We start from the raw sequence: 21,068 nt of genomic DNA, 5'->3' as shown, positions 1-21,068 counted from the left end.
TAGCTACACCAAACTCTGTGCATAAGATGAATTATACTGGCTTGGTCAGCAGGTTTGACTGGCATAAGAATTACTCAATGTTGCCACCAAGTGCAGCCTTTAAAAATAAGGTGATCTCGTCATTTTCCCATTGTTGTGTACAGGAGAATGTTACGTGAAAATTAACTGCTGCATTTGCTGCATCACACCAGTGACTATGCTACATACGATTTATTTAAAACCCGTCAAAGTTGAAAGGCCGAGATTGAGTGAATGTGAAGAGGATGTTTCCTTTAGTAGGTGAGTCCAGTACTAGAGGGCGCAGCTTCAGAATGTAATGTCCCTTTAGAACAGAGGAAGTTCTTTAGCCAGAGGGTGGTGAATCAGTGGAATTCATTGCCATGGATGGCTGTGGAGGCCAAGTCATTGGGTATATTTGAAGTAGAGTTTGATTGGTGTTTGGTTAGTAAGGGCATCAAAGGTAATGGGGAAAAGGCAAGAAAATGGAGTTGAGAGGGTTAATAAATCAGCTATGATGGGTGGGCTGAATGGTCTAATTAAGCTCCTATGTATTATGGTCTAAATTGCCAAATAAGTCCTCTTTGGTGTGATTTTGAGGAATCACACTGGAGTCTTCTCAGTCTGAGTGACAGATCAGACTGTCTATGATGGATTTGAGTAGGTCTGTACAGGGATGACCAGCTTGAGCTCGACTCCAGACTCAGCTGTGCTGGTTGCTGTGTATGTAACTATTTTTGTAGCTATGCCAACAGGAGGCAAATGAGCAGATTATTGCAGTGGGAATGTGATACAATCTGCTGCTAGTATGAATGATTGATGTTCTCCTAGACTAATTAAAATTCAGGTTTGGTTAGAGGATGGTGTGTTTGTTTCATATGCCATTTGCCTCTGAAATCAGAGCTATTATCAACTAGTACAAACCCACTGGGGAGCGTGCAGGGGAGATTTGCAAACATGTGATCTATCTGTGCTGCAAGTTGATGCATACTGTATTTGGCTCAGTTTCATTCCTTCCATTGCTCCATTTCTTTGTCCTGTTGTGCATTCAAATATATTTTAATATTATTGTTTATTTGCAGCATTTATTAGTTTGAGAGCTTCAGGTTCCCAGGAGTGAACATTTGATGGCTCTGGAACTCTGCTCTCTGGAATTCAGAGGAATGAGGGGAAACCTCATTTAAACCTATTGAATGGTGAAAGGCCTTGATAGAGTGGATGTGGAGAGGATGCTTCCTATAGTGGAGAAGTCTAAGACCAGAGGACACAGCCTCAGAATAGAGGGACATCCATTTAGAATGCAAATAAGGAGGAGTTTCTTTAGCCAGAGAGTGGTGAATTTGTGGTATTTGTTGCCACGGGCGGCTGTAGAGGGCAATTCATTGGGTATACTTAAGGCAGAGGTTAATAGATTCTTGATTAGTCAAGGCACGAAGGGATACAGGGAGAAGGCTGGAGATTGGAGCTGAGAGGGAAAATGGAACAACCATGATGAAATGGTGGAGCAGACTTAATGGGCCAAATGGCCTAATTCTGCACTTATGCTGTATCTTATGGTCTTATCACCAATAGGCTGTCCTGGTCCAAACACGTAGACACTATGGGCAAGAAAGCTTGCTGATGTCTCTACTTCCTCGGGAGGCTAAAGAAATTTGTCATGTCCTCATTGACCCGTAACAATTTTTATTGATACACTATAGGAAACATCCTGTCTGTTTTCTATAACAGCCTGGTATGGCAACTGTTCTGCACATGATCACAAGGAACTGCAGAGAACTGTGGACACATCTCTGTACATCACAGGAGCCAGTCTGCCCTCTATGGACTCTGTCTATACATGTCACTGCCTCAGTAACGCAGCCAGCATAATCAGAGACACCATCAGTCCCAGACATGCTCTCTTCTTCTCTCTCCCATTGGGCAGAAGATACAAAAGTCTGAAATCATAACCTACCAGGCTCAATGTCTGATTCTACCCGCTGCTGTAAGACTATTAAATAGTTCCCTATTACGATAAGGTGGACTCTTGTTCTTACAATCTACCTCATAATGAGCATGGGTCTTATTGTTTACACGCACCGCACTTTCTCTGTAACTGTTAACCCTTTAATCTGCATTGTTATCACTACTTTGTTCTACCTCAATATATTGTGTAATGATCTGATTGGTATGAACAATGTACAAGACAAACTTTTCACTATATCTTGGTACATGTGACAATAATAAAACAATTCAAGATATTGGAAGCAAGTACCAATTAGAATCTATATCTCAAAGGATCCATGAATTTATCTCTGTTTCTATCTCTATCTTGCCCTCCACTACACCCAACTCTGTCTTTGTCTAGTTTGATTTCGTAGATTGGACTCTTCATTTCTCACTCAATACCAAGGCATGAAACTAAGGAATTTAGGTTTGTGCTTGGTTCTTTCTCAGAAACTGGAGCATGTTTTCCGGGCTAGAGCTAAAGGGAGGCTTGCGTTTTTGAAGATGAGAGCATTTTAGCCTGTTTAGTTGGTCATGGGGAAGGTAGTCCAGCAGTTAGTCTAATGATATTAGAGCACCAGTGACCGGGGTTCAATTCCACCACTGTCTGTAAGGAGTTTGTACGTTCTCCCCATGGCCGCACGAGTTTCTTCCCACATTCCAAAGACTTATAGGTTAGTAGGTTAATTTGGTCACATGGGTGCCATTGGGTAGTGCGGGAAGGACCTATTACCACGCTGTATCTCTAAATAAATAAAAAATTCAAAGGTCCAATTGTGCAGTGTGCAGATGTACCAGGCAACACCTATCCCACAACCAAAACCACCAGAACAAATTACCTATTCATTAGTGGTGGCTTAGTAAGTTTGTCAGTTTTTTGCACATTGGTAATGAAGTGTACTTGTAATCTTTTTGGCTTGCACATTGCTTTAGAATCAGGTTGTTATCACTGACATAGGTCATGAAATTTAATGTTTTGGGGCAGCAGCACAGTGCAATGGGTAACAATTACTATAAGTTACCATCAAGAGTATAAATAAATAAATCAATTGTGCAAGAGAGCAGGTAGTGAGGGAGTGTTCGTGGGTTGTTGGAGCATTCAGAAATCTGATGGCAGAGGGAAAAAAGCTGTTCCTAAAATGCTGAGTGTGGGTCTTCAGGCTCCTGTTCCTTCACCCTGATAGCTGTAAATGAGAGGAGAGCATGTCCCAGATGGTAAAGTATTTGCACGACTCTAATATTGTAGATATTAGATAATTGCTTGCTTAAACCCAGACTTGCTGCTCTCGTCACCCTTCCCATCTGTCTGCTTTTCACGCACACCCAGATTCCACTCTAACTTTTAGTTTGGTCTCTCTTTGCCCGCTGCTGGACTGTCTGACTGTTTATTCCCAGATAGCCCCACACCGTCTGTTGACCAGCTGCTCCTGGATATTCTCCTCCCTCCCTATCTGGCTGCTCTCATTAACGCAAGAGATTCTGCTGATGCTGGAAATCCAGGGCAACAAAAACAAAATGCTGGAGGAGCTCTGGCTGCTCTCTGCTCACCTCTTGGGCCAACCTCACTCTGGCTCATCTTTCCTCAGCCTCAAGCCTTACTTGTTTTTAGCTTTAATTTGTGCTTGCTCTTGTGCTAATTCTCAAGATATGACAATGACCATCTTCACTGTTATTAATCGAACACCACTTACTATCTAATAAAAGAAATAATTTGCTTTCTATTTCATCAACATTAGTTTATGTTTTGGAATTTGTTCCTTGCGGATAATGTGGGTCAGATTGAGCTTGGTAACTCTTTGTGCCCATATTCCATGTCACACTGGCTGAAGTCTGGACCTATCTATCTTTCCCTTTCAGTTCAGCACTCTAATGGGGCTATTGGATTCCAGTCACACACCCATCCAGGACAAAGTCTGCAGAAAAAGTCATTCTGGACAACAGCCTTGGAGAATTCAGCAGCTCAGGTTGGTACATCAGGTTCTCTCACCAAATACACCTCACCTCACTAAATTGGATTAGTAAGTATGCAGATGATGCTAAGATAGGTGGCGTTGTAGATAATGAAGCAGGTTTTCAAAGCTTGCAGAGAGATTTAGGCCAGTTAGAAGAGTGGGCTGAAAGATGGCAGATGGAGTTTAATGCTGATAAGTGTGAGGTGCTACATTTTGGTAGGACTAATCAAAATAGGACATACATAGTAAATGGTAGGGCATTGAGGGATACAGTAGAACAGAGTGATCTGGGAATAATGGTGCATAGTTCCCTGAAGGTGAAATCTCATGCGGATAGGCTGGTGAAGAAAGCTTTTGGTATGCTGGCCTTTATAAATCAGGGCATTGAGTATAGGAGTTGGGATGTAATGTTAAAATTGTACAAGGCATTGGTGAGGCCAAATTTGGAGTATTATGTACAGTTCTGGTCACCGAATTATAGGAAAGATGTCAACAAAATAGAGAGAGTGCAGAGGAGATTTACTAGAATGTTACCTGGGTTTCAGCACTTAAGTTACAGAGAAAGGTTGAACAAATCATGTCTTTTTTCTTTGGAGCATAGAAGGCTGAGGGGGGACTTCATAGAGGTAATAAAATTATGAGGAGGATAGATAGAGTTAATGCAGAAAGGCTTTCTCCATTGAGAGTATGGGAGATTCAAACGAGGACATGAATTGAGAGTTAGGGGGCAAAAGTTTAGGGGTAACACGAGGGGGAATTTCTTTACTCAGAGAGTGGTAGCTGTGCGGAACGAGTTTCCAGTAGAAGTGGTAGAGGCAGGTTTGATTTTGTCATTTTAAAAAATTGGATAGGTATATGGACAGGAAAGGAATGGAGGGTTATGGGCTGAGTGCAGCTTGGTGGGACTAGGTGAGATTAAGCATTGGGCACGGACTTGAAGGGCCAAGATGGCCTGTTTCCATGCTGTAATTGTTATATGGTTATATGTTATACCATCAAGCCTTGCGGAAGAACATTGTGCAGATACTGCAGAAGAAGCCCCAGTGAGGTGTTGCAGCTCAACCTATAGTTGATACTTAAACATACACTCAGTGGCTACTTTGTTAGGTTCTTCCTGTACCTAATAAAAGAGCCACTGAGTATATATTCATGGTCTTCTGCTGTTGTAGCCCATCCACTTCAAGGTTCAATATGTTGTGCATTTAGACTTACTGTTCTGCACAACACTGTTGTAACGCATGGTTATTTGTGTTACTGTCACCTTCCTGTCCGCTTGAACGAGTCTGGCATTCTCCTCTCGCCTCTCTCATTAACAAAATATTTTGCCCAGTTATTGGATGTTTATTATTTGTTGCAACATCCTCTATAAACTCTCGAGATTGTTATGCATGAAAATCCCAGGAGGGCAGCAATTTCTGGGATATTCAAACCACCCCATCTGGCACCAACAATTCCACAGTCAAAGTCACTTAGACTACATTTCACCCCCATTCTGATGTTTGGTCTAAACAACAACTGAACCTCTTGACCATGTCTGCATGCTTTTATGCATTGAGTTGTTGCCTGGCTGATTAGATAGTTGCTTTAACGAGCAGGTATGCAAGGTATATAGTGGCCACTGAACGTAATGACTGTGATGGGCAGGAAATATAATGCCCACCCTGCAAACTACCTTTCCAAATGCTCTCTTCTGGAATGATCTTTAGTGCTCTTAAAACAAAAGCTTTGTTCCATCTTAAAAATTTCTTCCCCCAGACAGTTAATCTGATCAACCATTCTAATCAGACCCCCTCCCCTCCCCCCTCTATTTATTACCTCAGTCACTGCACTGTAAACACTTTAAACACTTTTTATGATGCTGGTAATACATGCTGAAATTGTAAATACAAGCTGATATTTATACACTTTTTACATCTATCTTCATTTTTGTATCATTCTTTATTCTGTACAATTGTTGAATGTTTTTTTTTTGTTGCATGTCACACCAATATATAGATTGGTGCTTGTGAATAAAGTTGATCCTTGATCCCTGAATTGACCTGTGCTGGCTCCCTACGGAACAATTCCAGTACCCCATTTCCCCCTCTGCACTTCCCTGTGATTGTTTTGCCACACCTGAATTAAGGGATAACTTACATTGGTCAGTCAGCCTGTCAGCATGTCATTAGGGTGAGGGAGGAAACGGTACCTTTCAGTGGAAAACCATGTGGTCATGGGTGGGCATTCAACGTGCAGATAGATAGCAGCTGAGGTGAGGCTCGAACCTGGTGCATGGAGCTGTGAGTAGCAATGCTAACTGCTGCACCATCATGCTGGCACTGGAAATAAAACCGTGGGTGGTGGAAATATGAAATGAAAGTAGAAGTAGGAAATACTCAATAGGTCCTGACATTATCAATTGATATTTCAGGTTGATAACCTTTCACTAATTCTCCTGCAGCTGTCCAGTGTGCAGCTTAGTGCATTGGTTGGTGTGGGTGTCATTCTAAGCACAAATAAATAGATTTCTATTTTGATTCTCCTTCCCACCCGCCTGAAATGTCAGACTTCTCTGAAGGGTCTGGTAGCATTATTTGTATATGCCTCCCTCCACTTCTCTTGATTCCTTCCAAACAGTGATCAATGATACCGTCTCAACTTCACCTGTCTTTTAGTCGCAGACAACCAAAGTCAAAGTCAATTTATTATGAAAATACATTTATGTCCCCATTTACTACCTTGCGATTCATTTTCTTACAGGCATTTACAGAAAAATAAAGAAACAGAAGAGAAATTATGAGCACTATACATAAACAAAGACTGATAAACAACCAATATGTAAAAGAAGACAAATTGTGCAAATAATAAATAAACACACACACACACACACACGCACGCACGCACGCACGCACGCACGCACACACACACACACACACGCACACGCACACAAGCACAATGCAGAGAATTCTTAAATGTCATGTTCAGAGTTTTAGAGTCTTGGAAAATGAGTCTGCAGGTTGTGAATCAGTTCAGAGTTGAGGTGAGTGAAATTATCCATGCTGCTTCAGGAGCCTGATTTAGTTGTAGAGTAATAATTGTTCCTGAACCTGGTGCTGTAGGATTTAAGTCTTCAGTACCCCCGTCCGATGGCAGCAGCAAGAAGAGTATATGTCCTGGGTGGTGCTTTCCTGTGACAGTGTTCCTTGTAAATGTGCTCAACCATGCAATTTCATTGGATGTTGGTCAGGCTTTTTAACCAAATGTGGGGCAGTAAAAGCTGCCTTTGTCAAGGTGAGGATTGAACCTGGAGAGGATTAGTGGTTAGTTAGCCTCTTTGAAAACTTATTAAGGGAAATCTAAGTTGGCAACATTGAAGGACTGCAGCACTTTCAGATGATGTTAAACTGAGGCCCTGCCTGCTCTCTCTAAGAATTAGGGGCAGATCTAGGCCATTCTGTCCAAACAAGTATGCTCTACCTTTCAATCATGCCTGATTATTTTCCTTCTCAACACCATTCTCTTGCCTTATTCCATTTAATTCCCTTACTAACCAAGAACCTATCAAGGTCTGCTTTAAATGTGCCCAATGGCTTGGACTCCACCGCCATCTGTGGCAATGAATTCCACAGGTTCACCTCCCTCCGGCTAAAGAAATTGCTCCTCATCTTGGTCAAAGTTGCCTTGTGGTTCTAGACTTACCAACTGCTGGAAACAACCTCTCCATGTCAACTCTATCTAGACATTTAAGTATCGGCAGGTTTCAATAAGATGCCCTCTCATTCTTCTTAACTCCAGCGAATACAGGCCCAGAGCCACCACATACTCCTCATGCACTAACACATTCATTCCCAGAATCACTCTTGTAAACCTCCTTTGGACCAGCACCTTCTTACTTAGAAAAGGAACCCAAAACTGCTCACAGCTTTAGTATTACATTTTTGTCTTTATATTCTAGTTCTCTCAAAATGAATGCTATCATTGCATTTGTCTTCCTTACCACTGACTCACCTCCTGGCACTAGTTTTAACAAGGGAACAAGGGGTGACTCCCTGATGTCCACATCTCAACCAATATTTCTAAGTAAAGTAATTGTGAGAGCTTACCACAAAGTATCTGCTGTGTTTCCTACTTATAACAGTGGCTAAACTTCAAAGGTACTTCACTGACTGCAAAAGGCTTAAATTGTTCTGAAAGTTACTGCAAAACTTCATGGAAATATGAGCTTTCCTTAGTCTGTTCCAAGAAGTAGCCTCACTAATTGAGGGGCAAATAAGGATGTGTTTTTACTCGTGTTATCCACCTCCTGATCATGAATAATAATTTAGAACAAATGATCCCCATTTTTCTACTTTGTAAGTGTTGCATGGATTGATTTTGTCATCTCAGCAGGATACATTCTCCATGGAGCAGCTGATGGAGACAACGGACAGCCTGAGCCTGCAGCAGGGCCAGATGTGGTCAGTCAACCTCCTGGAGCAACAGAACGTCCCACGAGCAGAACCAGCCCCACCACTCGAGCCAAACCTGACCCCACGCTTTCGGAAGCTGAACTGCTGCTCTGAGTAAGAAACACACATTATTTGCACAGGAAGAAGCATCTGCAGACAGAGAGCATTGCATTTTTAAATCAACTTTCACATCTGCAGGATGTCATAAATAACTTTACAGTTGATGTTTAGTCATTACTGTTATGTATTAGACCCAGGGCTCATTAAAGTAAATCTATCCTTCTGCCTATTTTTTTGTAATGTTTGATGGGACCTCTGTTTACTGTCTCTTCTTAAAAGGAAGATTGCTTTGCCCAACTGCTATCTCATTATTGTATCCAGTTTAATTTCCCTCATAAGACGTAGTAGCAAAATTCAGCCATTCACCCCATCGAGCCTGCTCCACCATTCCATCATGGCTGATTTATTATCTCTCTCAACCCATTCTCCTGCCTTCTCCCTGTAACCTTTGATACCCTTACTAATCAAGAACCTATCAACCTCCATTTTAAACATTCCCAATGACTTGGTCTCCACAGCCGTCTGTGGCAATGAATTCCACAGATACATCTCCACCATAGGAAACATCCTCTCCATGTCCACTCTATCTTGGCCTTTCTGTTTATTATCTGGTGAAGGCAAATTTTTGGAACTTTGCTAGAGAGGGCTCCTCAATTGAAATCTACCTTCTGGGCATTGAGAACTTTTTATTTTAATTATTTAGAGATACAGCAAGGTATTGCTAATTAGCTCCAACAAGCCTGCACCACCCAATTGCAGTCATGTGACCATTTAATCTCTGAACCTGTACATCTTTAGAATGTGGGAGGAAACTAGATCACCTGGAGGAAGCCCACGTGGTCATGGGGAGAACATTAAAACTCCTTACAGACGTAGGTGGGAATTGAACCTGGGTTTCTGGCAATTTAATAGTGTTACACTATGTTATGTTACGTTAGGCATTCTATTTTGGCATTGGAGGCATGGCAACTCTTGTGGGCTGCCCCCATTTTATCCTCGGACTGTGTTAGTTGCTAACACAAACTACGTATTTCACTGTAAGTTTCTCTTTCAATGTACATGTGAAAAATAAAGCTTATCTCTCTCTCTCTAACAGCTATACTACTGTGTCCCTCCTAACATAGAGAAAAAAAAGAACAGTGAAACTGTATATTGCCATCTAATTCTTTTAGCTAAACCTCATGCATTACAAGTGGTAAAAAAATAATCCTTGCAATCCCCTGAGCATAATGAGCAATCTGCTTGTAATTGCTACATCATTGACTATAAAAGTTTGATATTCTGCAATTCCCTCCTTCAGTCTTGCCATCTCTCTCCTTTTGTATTCTTCTTTAAGGTGGTCCTCAATTCCTACCTTTTTGACCAAGAATTTTGCTACGTCTCTGATCTGTGGCTTTTGTTTTACATAACAACATTCTTTGGGGTGCTTCTGCTACATTAAGTACACTATGTAAATGAAAGTTGCTGTTAGGTGTGGAAAATAACTCAGATCTGTGTTCCCATTGAATATAATCTCTACCAATGAATTTATGTAGACTATTAGCTGGTACCCCTTTTTATTTGGAATGTGGAGATTTATTATCAGTTACTTTTTGTGGTCGAAGTATTGGGTCTTTAAATCGCTGGCATTTCATTGTAAGCTCAGAGTGACAAAGAAATGCTAGCATCAATATTTCTGTTAGGATAGATTTGCACACAAAATTTACAACATAAACTCCATGAACACTAGTTTACATCCCACTGCCTATACCCAAGTTAATCAGAAGGCTGAGTTTAGAGTATAACCTACATCAACAACAGAATTGGCTTGCTGCCAATACCTGAGTTAAAATTATATAGTATTTATGTTATTAATGCTTAAGAGGATAGGTTAGGCTTTCTTATCAGGTGTAGGGAGACTCTCAGCCCAACTCTCATCATTGATGAGTGTATTGATGTAAAGAAATGTGAAACACATCTGAGAGACAAAGCCTAAATAATTCTTTCTCACGTAGTTAAAGTAATGAGGGAGGAGGATGTGAGACTGTTCCCAACCCTACTTGTTGAAAGCGGAAGTCTGTGCGCTGTACTCTTCAATTAATTAGAGCTGATGATAGTCATAATGAAGATTATTGTCACATGCACTTGGACAGTGGTGTGTATGACATGGACATGTAAGCGATGATTCAGTCAAATATAACAAGTAGATTTTCAAAACTGTGAGGATTTGGTCAGTATAATAGAAGTTGTGATGCAACAGGGACTTCTACTATAAATGGTTTACGTTTGATTTTGCTTCTATAGTGTCTTTCAGTGCACCCTGGTGAATATTCCACAGAATCAGGCATTGCTGAAACAAGTGAAGCTTCCTCTAGGGTTTATCTGCCAACCATTCAAAGATTCCAGAGTAAGTAAAAATGGATGAGATAAGCATTTCCTTGGCCTACAAGAATCATTATCTCTTTATCAGACCTTTGCAAGTCTAGGATAGATTTTTGTTAAGGAAGGTAATTGGGATAAGAATTGGGGTTGATGTACACGTCAGCTGTGACCTGACAAAGTGGAGGAACAGGGTTGAGAGAGTGGGTGAATTGACCAGAATTGTTCACAGTACCACAGCTCAGATGGACTACAGGTGCAGATGATGTAAGATTTGATAAGACATGAGCAATGGATTTTCACAACAGTGACAAACTGATTCATGTGACATAACTTGTAATGTTACAGGTATTGCTGCTGTAAATGATGTATATTTCGATTTTCTTCTTTAGTATCTTTCAGCTAGATCAGAGCTTTGTGTAGCAAAACTACACCTTAATAAGCAGTCCAATTATCTTCCTATAACGTCACCTCAGTCGCATAGTCTCTGATGGTATCTCCTCCCTCTTTATACAAAAATACACCCTCCCAACGTGCAGCTAGATGTAACTGCTTTAGAACTGCCAGACAAGAAATTCCTTTAAGTAGCATTACAATGTTATGAAGCAAGTAACAGAATTTTATCTGACAGCTGGTTACCAACTGGGATGGCATTTCCCCCTTCCTTTCCAGTCTTGATAAAGGGCCTCGGCCTGAAAGATCGAGTCTTTTTTCCCTTCCATACATGCTGCCTGACCTGCTGAGTTCCTCCAGCATTTTCTATGTGTTACTTTGGCATTTCCTTGCATGGATAATATCCTTTGGCATGCTTCGTGGTTTCAATGACTCGTGTTACCCTGAGTCTCCCTTAATTTTGAATGACTTGGGCTCCTCAACTCTCTGCGGTAGCAAAGATTCACAACCCTCAAAAAAGAAAACCTCCTAAATTTAATTTTAAATAGGCAGTTCTTAGGATAACACACAAAGTGCTAGAGGAACTCAGTGCTGATGAAAGATCTTGCCTCAAAATGTCAACTGTTTATTCCTCTCCATAGATGCTACCTGATATGCTGGGTTCCTCCAGCACTTTGTGCATGCTCCTCAAGATTTCCAGCATCTGTGGAATCTCTCATGTTTATGAGTTCTTAGGATAAAGTGTCTATGCTCCTATTGTTCAGATTCTCCATCTATTATTCCCTTCTGACCTCATTACAAAAAACTAGCACTGGTCATTAGTTTAATGTTGTTTTAAAGAATAGTTTATGTGCAGAATTTGAAGGCCCACAAATTTAATTGAATCGTGTGCATAATCTGCTTGTACGTATGTGTTAAAGCAGCGACTTCAGTGGACAATGCCATTGTTGAGATATTCGGCAGCACAAATGCACTTTGCAAATAGCATGGACCTTTAGTGCTGCAACTGAATTGAAGACCTCTCCCAGTTTCCCACCCAAACTGCTGTCATGCAGCTGATGGTCAACTAATGGTTTGAATGAAGTCATTCATCTCATAGATAAGCTCCTTTTGTTTATTGGTTGGGCTTCAATGATATACACATTTCCCGGTGCTAATAAATTATGACCCAATAGCCAGCAGACACACAAGTTCCCTTTTGGCATAGGAGGAGGCTATTCAGCCGGTCAAGTCAGTGACTACTTGGAGTGGTCCTATCGATCATGTCCTCATGTCCCTATTCTTTCTCATGTCCAACACTACTCTCCTGATTCTTGCCCATCCACCTACTGCAGATGTAATTTAGAGTTGTCAGTTAACCTAACAACCAGCATTTCTTCATGAAACAAGAACACCTCAGGAAAATACACATAAACACAAAGAGAACCTACAAACTCAATGTAGACAGGACTTGGAGAATTGGAGTTACAAGATAGTTTCACTGCCTCTATGGTGCAAATACTTACATCAAACATTCTTGACCCTTAGTGAAGGAATTCCTCCTCATCTCTGTTTTCAAATGAGACCATGCTCCCTAGTTCTAGATTCTCTACCCTCTGTCCCATTGCCTCCTCACAGTCTCAAATAATGTAGTGGTTAGTGCAATGCTATTGTAGCTTGGGGCATCGGAATTTGGAGTTCAGTTCCGGCAGCGCCTGTGAAGAGTTTGCGCATTCTCTTTGTAACCACATGTTTCCTCCAGGTGCTTCAGTTTCCTCCCATATTCCAAAGATGTACCAGTTAGTAAGTTAATTGGTCATTGTAAATTGTCCTGTGATTAGACTAGGTTAAATTGGTGGGTTGTTGGGTGGCATGGTTTGTTGTGCTGGAAGAGCCTGTTCCACACTGTATCTCTACATAAAATAAATAGAATTGGCCCATTGTAGAGGGTACCTTTAGCAGTGTATACTGTTAGTACACATATAGACAGAATAAACAGTTGTTCTTATCATAAACATAAGAAATTTTGCGGTTGCTGGAAATCTAAAGGAACACACACAAATCACTGAAGGAGCTTAACAGGTCAGGTAGCATCCATGGAAATAAACACAGAGTTGATGTTTCAGACTGAGACCCTTCTTCAGGACTGGAAAGGCAGAGAGAAGATGCCGGGATAAAAAAGTGAGGGGAGGGGATGTAGAATAGCTAGAATGTGATAAGTGAAGGCAGATGGATGGGAAAGTTAAAGGACTGGAGGTGAAGGAATCTGATGGGAGAGGAGATTGGACCATTGGAAAAGAGAAGTTGGGGGGGGGGAATCAGGGGGAAGTGATAGGCCAGTGAGAAGAGGTAAGAGGCCAGAGTGGTGAATAGAAGGGGGAAGGGTATGTTTATTTTTAACCAGAAGGAGAAATCGATATTCAGGCTATCAGGTTGGAGGCTACTCAGATGGAATATGAGGTATTGCTTCTCCACCTGGAGGGTGGCCTCATCATGGCACAAGAGGAAGCCATGGATTGACATGTCAGAACAAAAATAGGAATAGGAATTAAAACGTTGGGTCTCTGGGAATTTCCCCTTTTGGCGAATGGAGCAGAGGTGCTTGACAAAGCAGTCTCCAAATTTATGATAGGTCTTAGGGGAGGCTGTACCACGAGCAATGGATACAATTAGCTCTTCCCAGTTTGTCCAGATCCGAGGGATAGCCATGGGCCCCAGCTGTGCCTGCCTTTTTGATGGCTATATAGGACAGTCCATGTTCCAAGCCTTCCCTGGTAATGTTCCACAACTCTTTCTGTGCTTCATTGATGACTTCATTACTGGTGCTTCATTAACCCATGATGAACTCATCAATTTCATCAGCTTTGTCTCCAATTTCCACCCTCCCCTTAAATTCACTTGGTCCATTTCTGATACCATTTTCCCCTTTCTCGATGTTTCTGTCTCCATCTCTGGATATCTTTTATAAACCTACCAATTCCTACAACTGTCTTGACAATACCTCTTCCCACCCTGACTCTGGTAAAATGCTATTCCCTTTTCTCAGTTCCTTTGTCTCCACTGCATTGCTTTCTTTTCCAAGATATCAGAGATGTCCTCCTCCTTCAAAGACCAGAGTTACCCTTCCTCAACCAATGATGCTGCCCTCACTTCCACCTGGATATCCACGCTCATCCCATCTTCTTGCCACTATAACAGTGATAGAGTTTCTCTTGTCCTCACCAACATCCCCTCTGATCTCTTAGCTCTTCTCACCTGCCTATCACTTACCTCTAGTGCCCCTCCTCCTTCCCTTTCTCTTATGGTCCACTCTACTCTCCCATCAGATTCCTTCTTTTCCAGCCCTTTACCTTTCTAACCCACCAGGCTTCACCTATCACCTTCAAGCTATCCTTCTCCTCCACCCCACCCATCTTTTTATTCTGGCGCCTTGCCCCTTCAGTCCTGAAGAAGGGTCTCGGCGCGAAATGTCGACTGCTTGTTCATTTCCTTGGATGCGGCCTGACCTGCTGAGTTCCTCCAACATTCTCTATGTGTTGTTGTCATCAGGTGGTTTGAGGACCAGCAACAGACACTCAAAGTACTGGGCAAAAGAAACGAAAATTTGAGGAAAACCCTTTTCCCCTAAAATACTGACACGGAACTCCGTCTGTAAGGGCGTGGAAGGAAACTCAGTCAAAGCTGTCAAAAAAGAATGGGAAAAGCATTACAGGGTGAATTGTGCAGAAATATTAGAGACATGCAGAGAAGTGGGATTGATTAGATTGTTTGAGAGGCAGGAGCCTGCAGAAGCTGGAATTTCAAGCAATAAAAGAGCTGCCAGTGGAGCTCAACAAATCAGTCAGCTTTTGTGGAGGGAAACAGATGTTGACATCCTGGGTTGAGACCCTTCACCTGGACTGAAAGAGTGGAGTGGAGGTATCTGATATAAAGAGGTGAGGGATGAGAGGTGGAAAATGATTGGTGGATCTAGGTGAAGTGGGGTTGACTGACAGATGGAGTTGGGTGGAGGGGGTGGAAGGGTAGAGATTTCAGTGTACCGCCAAGGGACTTGATTGGTTGAATGGTGATCTTTAGGACTGGAATGATTCTACAGAGTGATCAAGGAATTTTCTGAAGCACAATGCTTTTTAATGGCCCAAATGTTGTCCTTTTTGGATGGTTTCATGTTAGTTTACAACAATGTCACAGGGAATTAATTCATCCTCCTGAGGGTTAGCAGCTCAAGACATTTTAAAGAGCAGTGATGTTTTTCATTAGAGATGCTAGGACAGCTTTGGTATATTTATTGTTCCTTGCTGGTTTTCCAGGAGCCTCCGTTGTTGATTACTGATGCACCCCCTCGCTGCTCAACATGTGAGACCTACATCAACCCCTTCATCACCTTCACCGATCAGCGGCACTGGAAATGCAACTGTTGTTTCTCCCTCAACGATGGTAATAGCACTTGTGTCTTGATTTGTCTGGGCGCATTCACAGTTCAAATCCAAAATATGGTGGAAAGTAATGGATATAGTTCAGTTAAAGAGTTTAGATGGGACCAAGAGGAACAGGTATGGAACTTGGGCAAGTTTGAGTGTAATTTCATGTTTAAATTGGTAAATTATTTATTATTATCCCAGTTACAGTGGAATGACCTTGTTTGGCATACTATCCACGCAGACCATTTTATCCCATAGTGCATTGAGTGAGTACAAAGGAAAGCAGTAACAGAATGCAGAATAAAGTGTTACAGTTGTAGAGAAAGTGCAGTGCGGGCAGACAATAAGGTGCAAGGTAGATGGTGAGGTCAGGAGTTTCACTTAAGTATGCAAAATATCAGCAACTTAAAGAGGCTTTACCCTGATAGAAATTGATAGGTAAGTGTCTTAAACATTGAAGAATTTGTAATAAGGGGAGGTGGTTGTGGAAGTAAATGAGAGGATGTGGTTACCAAGGTACTATAAGTGAGGGGAGGTTGTTAAACAGGTAAATGAGGGGAGGTTGTTATGGAGGTAATTAAGGGGGGGTGACTGTGGAGGTGAATAAGAGGTGGTGGTTGCAGAGGGGACGTGGTTATGGATTTGAATATGGGGTAGTAGTTATGGAGAGATCTGTTGTCAAGTATCAAGGTTGTAATATCAGTTTACTGAGTGGTGATTCATCCAAAAGGTTGGCAGAGGCGAAAGAGGAAAGGATGTGAGAACAGAGTGTGGATCAGCTAGTGTTCATAATCCATGTTCTTTCTTCTCCCAGTACCTGGGAATTTCCTCTGTGACGCCCTGACCGGTAGTTACTCTAATCCCTACAGTCGGCCTGAATTGCAGCATGCAGCCGTGGAGTTCCTGGTGCCAATGGATTATCAGGTACAAACCCTTTCCCTGCACAGGGCCGGATACACTCTGCCTCATTGCCCAGAAACCTTACTGGGTATGCAGTCTCTCACTGTACAAATCTCCTCGACTTTGCTGAAAAGCATTATCACTGAACAGCTTTCCTGTGCTTACAAAAGCCAGTTTCATGGCACAGAGCATCGATATACCAGGTAATTCATTTACATTAAATACATTACCTGTATCTGTCCCATACTACAAACCACCTGCATCAAGATACACTTTTCTTTCAATTTTCCTCCGCACCATTGAGCACACCTACACAGAGCACCGTCACAAGAAAGCAGCATCCATCATCAACGACCCCCACTATCCAGGCCATGCTCTCTTCTCGCTGCAGGAGCTTTGGGTCCCACACCACTAGGATAAGGAGCAATTATTACCCCTCAACCATCAGGGTCCTGAACCAGCGTGGATAACTTCACTCACCCCAACACTGAACTGATTCCACAACCTTGGACTCACTTTCAAGAACCTCCATAACTCAAGTCCTCAGTGATTGTTTATTTATTTATTTGCTCTTTTTGTGTTTGCATATTGCACATTTGTTTTTTGTTTGTGTTTGTCTACAGTTTTTCATTGATTCAAATAAGTTTCTTTGTACTTACGGTGAATGCCCACAAGAAAATGAATCTTGGGATAGTATTTGGTGAGATACATGTATTTCGATAATACATTTAATTTGAACCTTGAGCTTTCAGAACACTTGTGCCAGGGCCATCCAGCCTCATTTCTGCAAAGAATCACACCAGAAACACCAGATTGTTTATATGCCTGCTGTCACCACACAGAATACCTGTACCAGGACTCCTCCATCTCAGAGTACAGAATAATTTTGAAAGATAAGCCCAGTCTCACTGAAGCGGACACTTCAAGTACTTCACCCTGGAACTGTATGGTACACTTGTATTGGGTACATCTCATGCATACCATGTACCCGTACCAGGACCACAGTGTTTAAATACACAAAGCATCTCTTGTCACTGGTACTTGGTGAGGTGCTCCTGGCATTTGACCAATCCCACTCTGTAACTGGGTCAGGCTGTCAGGAAGTGCCCGGGGTCAGATAATGGTTGCGGGCATTAGTTCATGTCCTCTTGGTGAGCAGCCATTTCTTGTATTCCTCAATCCTCTCTGAATAGGAAGGTGAGGTGAACAATTCCACCTCTAATGCTGATCAGCACCACCCTCACTACCTATATGCCACTCAGTGATTACTGTGATATACTCTCTATAGCGGTCTGATTTGCAAGAGATCAATTTCACTGATTGTGTGTTGTTACCTCTGTCTTTGTGCAGGCTGGGCGTCCTCGGCCTGTAACATACCTGTTCGTATTTGATGTTAGTGACTGTGCCTTGGAGACTGGTTACCTGGGAATTGTCTGCAAAACCCTGCTTGCGAACGTAGATCGGTGAGGCTCATGACAGCCCTCACTAGATTTCTTTTTAAAATGATGCAAACTTTTAGTCACTAATTTGTGAACTTATTTCTAGTACAATGTCAGGTCTCTCTTTGGAAAATTGTGAGAGTTTGGACAACATTTGCATAAAAGCTACTTCAGCTAGAAACACACATAAAGTGCTGACAGAACTCAGCAGGACAGGCAGCATCTACAGAGGGGAATAAACAGTCCATGTATTTGGCTGGAAAGGAAGGGGACAGAAGCTAGAATGAGAAGTTGGGGAGGAGGAAGGTGGGTGGATGGGGATTGGGGGGGGAAAATGAATTGAGTAGGTGCGAAAGGTAAAGGGCTGAAGAAGATGGAAACTGGGAGGAGAGGACAGTGGGCCATGAAAGAAAGAAAAGCAAGAGGGGAAACAGAGGGAGGTGATGGGCACATCAGCGTTTAGTTGTTTCTCTGATGGTGCTATGTGCAAAATGGTACCATTCAACAGCAGTCACTGCATTTGCCGGTGAATCACCTTTACTAAGACAACCAAGAATATCTTTCAAGTATTGCTACGAGACCTCTAATATCCACCTGAGCCACTCAGATAGATCTGTAAGACTGTACTTGATGTCAAAGGGGAACACGTCAGGCAAGGCAGTGCTCTACTGTACAGGAGAAGGTGGCTGATTATGTGCAACACACAAAGTACTGGAGGAATTGTCTATGGAGGCGAATCAAGATTCAACATTTAGGGCTGAGACCCTTCATCAGAACTGGCAATGAAGGGTCTCAGAACGATATGTCGACTGTTTATTCCCCTTCATAGACTGACTTGCAGCGTTCCTCCAGTATTTTGCCTGTTGCTCTGGATTTCTAGCATCTGCAGAACTTCTTGTGGCAAGATTATGTGGTCAAGATTATTTTATAATGCTAAAAAACACAATGTACATATAACTATTCTATACACAGACTGATTGTATGTACATAAAGTGACACAAAGTTAATGGGTGGAGGTGTTTATCACCCTGACGGCTTGGGGGAAATAACTGTTTTTAAGTCTAGTAGTCCTGGTATTAGTGCTGCAAAGCTGTTCCCTGATAGGAAGAGAAGAGAATTCTGTCCATCGCACTATAAGCTTGTTTGTTATATATGGTGAAAAATCTTTAGAGTGTCAGGAGGTGAGTCACTTACTGTGGGATACTCAGTCTCTATCATGCTTTTGTAGTTGAGTATTTATCTCGCTGGCTCTTTTGGCATGCCTTGTATAAGTATGACATCTAGTGCACCAAATATTGACAGCCTACAGCCCATGCAGAACCAAAGAATTTATTCCCTCAGAATAATTAAGTTAAATTAGGTTAAATGCCCAGGCAAATTATAGGTAATCATTAACATGCGCAAGTCTGCTGATGCTGGAAATCCAAAGCAATACACACAAAATGCTGGAGGAACTCAGCAGATCAGGCAGCATCCATAGAGATGAATAGATAGTTGATGTTTCCAGATGACACCCTTCTTCAGGACTGAGAAGGAAGAAGGAAGATGCCAGAATAAAAAGGCAAGGGGGAAAGGAAGGGGACTAGCTGGAAGGTGGTATGTGAAGCCAGGTGGATGGGAAAGGTCAAGGGCTGGAGAAAAAGGAATCTGATCGGACAGTGGACCACAGGAGAAAAGGAAGGAGGAGGGGACTCAAGAGGAATTAATAGGCAAGTGAAAAGAGATGAAAGTTAGAGTGGGAATAGAGGAGGGGGAGGAGGAAATTTGTTTACTGGAAGGAGAAATCAATATTCATGTCATCTAGTTGGAGGCTACCCAGACTGAGTATAGGATGTTGCCATGCCATCAGGTTGGAATACATCTGTAGAGTTCCTCTCAACTCCTTTGATCAGTTAAAACTATACTTATAGAGAAACTTGGCCCCCCATTAATATTGAATGGAATTCTGATTGAACTGAGTTGGTAGGCTTCACAACCTGGTGATGCACCATCAATAACTCCCTCTGAGACGTAAAGGCGAGATATCGGCTTTTCTTGACTGGAAGAAGGAACAAGCAGTGGTTGACCACCATACTACATCCTGGAGACAGAGAGGCCGGGCTCAGACCTCAATTGCCTTTATACAGGGGACTGTGGGAGGAGCCACAGGAGCAGTCAGCAGGGGGCGTGTCCAGACAGGTATATGTAGTTCACCACACCTGGGTAATTAATGATCACCTGGAAGTGAGAATGTTATGGATTAGCAAGGCCTTCTTGTTTTTTAGATCTTGGATATCTACCCTAGAGCACTTTTCTTGCACTTAAAACTTATCTCAGGGGAAAACATGTATAGTGACGTTAATAGTGACCAAACACCTTTCTAACCCTATTTGCTGTCTCTTGTTGCCCAGGTTACCAGGAGATTCACAAACCCGGATTGGGTTCATTACATTTGCCAGCACGGTAAATTTCTTCCAATTGCACAACAGTTTGTTTCGACCTCGTATGATGGTTATGGCTGATACTGATGGTAGGTCAGGCTGAAATTATTTTACCCCATGTTTATTGATCTATGTGCATTTATTGATGGACAACTAGCTAAAGGGGCAGGAAGTATGTACCAGTCACTAGGTGATGGCTGGATGCTTCTCTTGAGGCTTTGATGACCTTGCTGTTGGACCTGTTTCCTGAAGCTATCTGTCCTTTGCAGGTGTTTGAATTCGAGTGACACCACTGTTAATGATTGGAGATCCCTCTAGCTTTGTTTTTGGCAACTGTGTCTGCATACTCTGGACATGAGCAAGCTTTACCTTATGCCATTCAAGTCTGTTGTAGACCAACTGGTAGAAACAGATTGTTGGAATGAGAAATAGAATCAGAATAATGCAGCACTAAAAGAGGCTATTTGTGTATGCCGGTGTTTTGAAAAGGTTGTCAAATCATCTCATTCCCCTGTTTTGTTTCCATTTCTCTGAAAATATCCTATTTCGTTTTGAATGCCATGCTCTGAAATTCTTTTTTTTATATCTTGACTTCTCCCTATCCTCCTCGATCCATTTTTTAAAAATTTGCCAATGTCCTCTTTAATTAAATTACACGTTTCTAATATAATGCCTTTGAAAACACAATGGGATTTGGTTTTTCTGTATTGGAAGACTCTGGACACAAGGAAGTTGT

At 42.1% G+C, this 21,068-nt stretch overlaps 1 protein-coding gene across 9 annotated transcripts in view; it reads left to right on the top strand.

Annotated features, from left to right (window-relative positions):
• The window catches only part of LOC132379017 (protein transport protein Sec24A-like), a 91,805-nt gene that overhangs the window by 29,929 nt on the left and 40,808 nt on the right, over positions 1–21,068 (top strand). For 7 of the 9 annotated variants that reach the window (XM_059946462.1, XM_059946461.1, XM_059946463.1 and 4 more), the window contains 7 exons: positions 3,841–3,947; positions 8,301–8,476; positions 10,706–10,808; positions 15,463–15,589; positions 16,388–16,497; positions 17,824–17,936; positions 20,303–20,421. In XM_059946462.1, coding sequence (XP_059802445.1) covers positions 3,841–3,947; positions 8,301–8,476; positions 10,706–10,808; positions 15,463–15,589; positions 16,388–16,497; positions 17,824–17,936; positions 20,303–20,421 — 855 coding nt within the window. The remainder of the gene's footprint in view (positions 1–3,840; positions 3,948–8,300; positions 8,477–10,705; positions 10,809–15,462; positions 15,590–16,387; positions 16,498–17,823; positions 17,937–20,302; positions 20,422–21,068) is intronic. The other 2 variants (XM_059946464.1, XM_059946466.1) reach the window with 1 other exon arrangement.

The sequence above is a fragment of the Hypanus sabinus genome, chromosome 21 (assembly GCF_030144855.1).
Source record: "Hypanus sabinus isolate sHypSab1 chromosome 21, sHypSab1.hap1, whole genome shotgun sequence".
In the NCBI taxonomy this organism is placed as follows: Eukaryota; Metazoa; Chordata; class Chondrichthyes; order Myliobatiformes; family Dasyatidae; genus Hypanus; species Hypanus sabinus.
This window is presented reverse-complemented; position numbering and strand designations above follow the sequence as displayed.